This window comes from Mustelus asterias, unplaced genomic scaffold, assembly GCF_964213995.1.
Source record: "Mustelus asterias unplaced genomic scaffold, sMusAst1.hap1.1 HAP1_SCAFFOLD_2469, whole genome shotgun sequence".
Lineage (NCBI taxonomy): Eukaryota > Metazoa > Chordata > Chondrichthyes > Carcharhiniformes > Triakidae > Mustelus > Mustelus asterias.
Genome location: NW_027592414.1, coordinates 47,532 through 53,531, shown reverse-complemented (window position 1 = coordinate 53,531; position 6,000 = coordinate 47,532). Strand labels below are relative to the sequence as shown.

Here is a 6,000-nt window from a genome sequence, read left to right as displayed (position 1 = left end):
TCTGATACGGTAACTGTTCCCATCAAAGCGAGGTCCCAAAACCTCGTTATTACTTTGTACCGTTGTTAAAAGAAATCATAGAATCCCTTCAGGGCAGAAAGAGGCCATTCGGCCCATCGAGTCTGCACTGACTACAATCCCACCCAAGCCCTATCCCCGTTACCCCACATATTTACCCTGCTAATCCCCCTGACACTAAGGCGCTATTTAGTATGGCCAATCCACCCAGCCCGCACATGGATCTTGCATGTTTAGGTTAACCTTTGCAGCTCCGTGCTGCCTATTTCTCTCTCCACTCACTAGAACTACAAGTGTAAAGAGCGCAGCCAAGGGTCAGTATACTACCCTTGGGCGGTGCCAGCTGGTTGTTAACAGGTACCTTTCTGCCATAACCAAGTCCGGGGCTTCCTCACCAACCCCCCGGTAAAAATAACAGGGAGGAAAATAATATTCAGACGTGGCAGTGACTTTCCCAGGACTGGGTTTTGTTGGAGGTGAGTAGGTTACAGGTGGCCTGTAAAACACAAAGTATAAAATAAACTTGTGACAAATTCAACAGGTACAAAAATATCCCGGGGGCAGATTTCTGAGTTCCTTGTCAGCGAGGTGGCCTGTATATCCTGGAGGCCTCGGAAGGAGAGCCTGGGCTCTCCTCATTACGCAGATGGTCGGAATCACGGAGTCAGAGCAAGTCCTGGTTCTGTTATATTTGGATCAGAGCTGATTTGGATACTGGCTGCTGGCTGCGGTGGGGGTGGGGGTTGGGGGGGGGGATGTTGGGGGCGGGGTGGGAGGGGGGGCGGTTGGGGGGGGGCGGTCACAGTTTGAAGATTCCTGTGATGTTTTGATTCATTTGGGAAGGCCAGTTGGGTCTTTTCCCCAGCTAAACCCGACAGTCTCCGCTGCTCGTACACGACCCGCAGCCCCCGCCCTCCCCCCGCTCCCCCCCAGGCCATGGCCTGAATTCCACCGCGGTCAGTTCTCAGCGAAGTGACCGGTGATGGCGTCGATCAGCTCCTGCTTCTTGCTGCCCCTCAGCCCGTACTGTTTACAGACCTCCTTGAGCACCGGCACGGTCAGCTTGCCCAGCGTCCCGCTCCGCAGGTACTGCCTGACCTCCTCCTTCCCCAGCGACACCTCCACGTTTGGCTTCTTCTCGGCTCCCCCGGCTGCGTCGCCTGATCACAGAGAACAGCAGTTCATTCTTCAGACAGTCACCGTGACAAATCTCCGAAGTACCGAAGACAAACAATGGCCCCACTCTTGAATATTCGGCTAATAAGAAACAGCACCGTGCAATTCCACTTCAGTTAATTATGGCTCGGGTCACTGTCTGTGTGGAGTCTGCATGTTCTCCCCGTGTCTGCGTGGGTTTCCTCCGGGTGCTCCGGTTTCCTCCCACAGTCCGAAAGACATGCTGGTTAGGATGCATTGGCCGTGCTAAATTCTCCCTCAGTGTACCTGAACAGGCGCCGGAGTGTGGCAACTAGGGGAATTTCACAGTAACTTCATTGCGGTGTCAATGTAAGTCTTACTTGCGACACTAATAAATAAACTTTACTTTTAAATTTACTTTACACCTGTTCATTGTTTATAATTTGGAATTACATTTGGAATATTGTGTGCAGTTCTGGTCACCTCACTATAAGAAGGATGTGGAAGCGCTGGAAAGAGTGCAGAGGAGATTTACCAGGATGCTGCCTGGTTTGGAGGGTAGGTCTTATGAGGAAAGGTTGAGGGAGCTAGGGCTGTTCTCTCTGGAGCGGAGGAGGCTGAGGGGAGACTTAATAGAGGTTTATAAAATGATGAAGGGGATAGATAGAGTGAACGTTCAAAGACTATTTCCTCGGGTGGATGGAGCTATTATAAGGGGGCATAACTATAGGGTTCATGGTGGGAGATATAGGAAGGATGTCTGAGGTAGGTTCTTTACTCAGAGAGTGGTTGGGGTGTGGAATGGACTGCCTGCAGTGATAGTGGGGTCAGACACTTTAGGAACATTTCAGCGGTTATTGGATAGGCACATGGAGCACACCAGGATGATCGGGAGTGGGATAGCTTGATCTTGGTTTCAGATAAAGCTCGGCACAACATCGTGGGCCGAAGGGCCTGTTCTGTGCTGTACTGTTCTATGTTCTATAAGGGACAGTAAAACAATAATCATTCTGGAGGAGCGGGCATCGCTAGCATTTATTGCCCTTCTTTAGTTGCCATGAATAGGGCAGTTTTGTGTGGGACTTGCCAAGTTAATTCAGAGAACGTTCAGCTGTCAGCCTCATTGGGACTGGAATCACCAGGAGGACAGGCTGGTAAAGACAGCAAGTTTAAAGTTTATTTATTAGTCACAAGTGGGCTTACATTAACACTGCAATGAAGTTACTGTGAAAATCCCCCAGTCACCACACTCTGGCGCCTGTTCGGGTAACACTGAGGGAGAATTTAGCACGGCCAATGCACCCTAACCAGCACGTCTTTCGGGATGGTGGGAGGAAACCGGAGCACCCGGAGGAAACCCACACAGACACGGGGAGAAACGTGCAGACTCTGCACAGAGAGTGACCCAAGTCGGGAATCGAACCCGGGTCCCTGGCGCTGTGAGGCAGCAGTGCTAACCACTGTGCCGCCGTGCCACCCCCTTCCATAATAGACATGAGCTCGGTCGTTGGATTTTTCTGACAATCTGACAGGTTTTGGGGTCACCTTTATCGGGAGCTACTTGATATTGATCAAGTTTTTAAAAAACAAATACTCGCTTAGAATTCTCAGACAGTCATGGTGGGCATTTGAACCCACATTTTCCCTCTGGATTTGAATACCGCTGCAAAAACAGAGGCGTGCTGTCAAAGCTTTTCATCTTGCACTCATCAGGACAGACACAAGAATGCCAAATTTCAAAGGGAGTAACAATTTATACTCCACGAAAAAATGGGTGCTGATTGGTCAGCATATCGATTTTGATTGGTTGAGGTATTGCCATGGTGGGTGCGCCAGGGAACTATTGACCCCCCCTCCCCATGCTTCCATTTAATTAAAAAAGGCAGTGCCTGGACATGTTCCTTTTGCCTGTAGAGGACAGGTCCCTCCATATGAATACACGTAATTTCTAGCAGGCGTAAATGGGCCACATTGCGAGCCCGACTGATAATCTTTAATTGCTGCTCTTTGAAATTTGATATTCTTGCATCTGTCCTGTATAATAAAACAGCTATTTGTTCCCTGGATTATCTACAGTGGTCCACCCCAGAACCCTGAGGCCGAAAGCAGTCAACAGAATTGTTTGGAAACTCTGAGGAGCAAGTTGGGTACCTACCAGCCACCAGAACAAGGAGCTGAACCTCCACAGTTGTGTGATGTTAAATAAAGGTTGGAAGGTTGCTTTGCCAAAAATCAATGGGCAGGATCCCCATAAAACCTTTCCTCAGGAAATAACTAACAGGGAGGAACGATAAAGTGAATTCTGGAGGGCTGTGGCATACCTCACGGGCTGGTTTCTACAGAAGTGAATGCACCTTCAATATTCTTGCCACGTAAAGGGGAATTCTTGGGCAGGGAGCACAAAGATGAACTGAGTTCACAGGCATGAGGAATGATAAACTGCGGTGTTGAGTTAATAGTGCTTGCTTTGTTTAACTCTAAAATACAATAAAGTTTGTTTTTATTTGAAAAAGTTGAAATCTAGTGACGTAGTTCTGTCAGGTAATTATGGTCAGTTAATTCTCTATAAATGTTCCTAACAGGGTTGTAATAAATTACAGCGGCCACTACACTTCACTGACTGTAGTGTTTTACAATGTCCTGAGGAAAGGCACTAAAGAAACGCAATTCTTTGTTTCTTTTGGCGACCAGCTGGTTCAGTTCTGAGAGAATTGAGCAGAGATTTCCGTGTCTGTGTGGCTCACTTGTATCCCACGCGGCGCATTTACTGACACAACGTTTAATTTGCTCCCCTTGCCGCAGTACTCACTGAGCTTCCTCTTCTGTTGGCTCTTTTCACCTAGGTTATAGCCCGGGGGATAAACCAGCTCCAGGCCCCTATTACGCTCCTCTATCAAAGTCATTTATTTGCACCTCTCCAGCTTCCTCTCTCCCCCCCAGCTTCTCACCCCACGTTCACTCCAGCCCCCCCGCCCCCCCCCCCCCCCCCCCCCCCCACCCACTGCCACGGCTCTCCCTCTCCAACCCCCCTTCTCCACCTCTCTACCTTTCCTCCTCCCCCCCAGCACCCATCTCCCCTCTGGCTCCCCTTCTCCCCCCGGTTCCCCCTCTCTGCCCCCCAGCTCCCCCTCTCTGCCCCCCAGCTATCCCTCTCTGCCCCCCAGCTCCCCCTCTCTGCCCCCCAGCTCCCCCTCTCTGCCCCCCAGCTCCCCTTCTCTGCCCCCCAGCTCCCCCTCTCTGCCCCCCAGCTCCCCCTCTCTGCCCCCCAGCTCCCCATCTCTGCCCCCCAGCTCCCCCTCTCTGCCCCCCAGCTCCCCCTCTCTGCCCCCCAGCTCCCCCTCTCTGCCCCCCCAGCTCAGAATCACAGAATCCTCTTCGGCCCACCAAATCTGCACTGATGCATGAAATGCCCTGACCTGCCCACCTAATCCCATTTACCAGCACTTGGCCCATAGCCCTGAATGTTATGACGTGCCAAGTACTCATCCAGGTACTTTTTAAAGGATGTGAGGCATCCCGCCTCCACCACCCCCCCAGGCAGCGCATTCCAGACCCTCACCACCCTCTGGGGAAAAAACCTTTTCCTCAAATCCCCCCTAAACCTCCCACCCCTCACTTTTAACTTGTGTCCCCTCGTAACTGACCCTTCAACTCAGGGCAACAGCTGCTCCCTATCCACCCTGTCCATGTCCCTCATAATCTTGAACACCTCAATCAAGTCGCCCCTCAGTCTTCTCCGCTCCAGAGAAAACAACGCAAGCCAATCCAACCTCTCTTCATAACTTAAACACTCCGTCCCAGGCAGCATCCTGGTGAATCTCCTCTGCACCCCCTCCAGTGCGATCACATCCTTCCTATAATGTGGTGACCAGAACTGCACACAGTGCTCCAGCTGTGACCTCACCAAAGTTCTATACAACTCCATCATGACCTCTCTGCTTTGTGATCTATACCCCGATTGATAAAGGCGAGTGTGCCATATGCCTTTTTCACCACCCTATTAACCTGCCTTTCCGCCTTCAGAGATCTATGGACAAACACGCCAAGGTCCCTTTGTTCTTCGGAACTTCCCAGTGTCAGACCTTTCACAGTATACTTCCACCCTCTCCCCACCCCCAATTCTCCCTCCCCCCAAGCTCCCCCTCTCTCCCCCAGCTCCCCCTTTCTCCCCCCAGCTCCCCCTCTCCCCCCAGCTCCTCCTCTCTCCCCCCAGCTCCCCTCTCTCCCCCCAGCTCCCCTCTTCCCCCAGCTCCCCCTCTTTCCCTTCTCTCCCCCCCAGCTCCCCCTCGCCCCCCAGCTCCCCCTCTCTCCCCCCCAGCTCCCCCTCTCCCCCCAGCTCCCCCCAGCTCCCCTCTCTCCCCCCCAGCTCCCCCTCTCCCCCCAGCTCCTCTCTCTCCCCTCAGCTCCCCTCTCTCCCCCCCAGCTCCCCTCTCTCCCCCGCAGCTCCCCCTCAGCTCCCCCTCTTCCCCCCCAGCTCCCCCTCGTCCCCCCCAGCTCCCCCTCTTCCCCCCCAGCTTCCCCTCACCCGCAGCTCCCTCTCTCTCCCCAGCTCCCCCTCAGCTCCCCTACTCCCCCCAGCTGCCCTTCTCCAACACCCCCAGCTCCCCCTCCCCGCCAGCTCTCCCTTTCCCCGCCAGCTGCCCCTCCCTCCCCCCAGCTCCCCCTCTCTCCCCACTATCTGCTCCTTTCCCCAGCTCTGTCCCCTCTCCCCCCAGCTCTGCCCCCCCTCCCCTGAGCTCTGTCCCCTCTCCCCCCTGCTCTGCCTCCTCTTCCCCTGAGCTCTGCACCCCTCCCATCCCACCCCGTCCGAGCTCGCTCTTATTAACAGTGGAGGAATAATACATT

The 6,000-nt window shown here is 53.4% G+C and overlaps 1 protein-coding gene across 2 annotated transcripts in view; it reads right to left on the bottom strand.

The window, feature by feature from the left end:
• Window positions 1–830: 830 nt before the first annotated feature.
• Window positions 831–6,000, bottom strand: part of LOC144489719 (X-ray repair cross-complementing protein 5-like) — a 44,860-nt gene continuing 39,690 nt past the window's right edge. For both annotated transcript variants that reach the window (XM_078207570.1, XM_078207572.1), the window contains one exon: window positions 831–1,178. In XM_078207570.1, coding sequence (XP_078063696.1) covers window positions 976–1,178 — 203 coding nt within the window. In that variant the 3' untranslated portion in view covers window positions 831–975. The remainder of the gene's footprint in view (window positions 1,179–6,000) is intronic.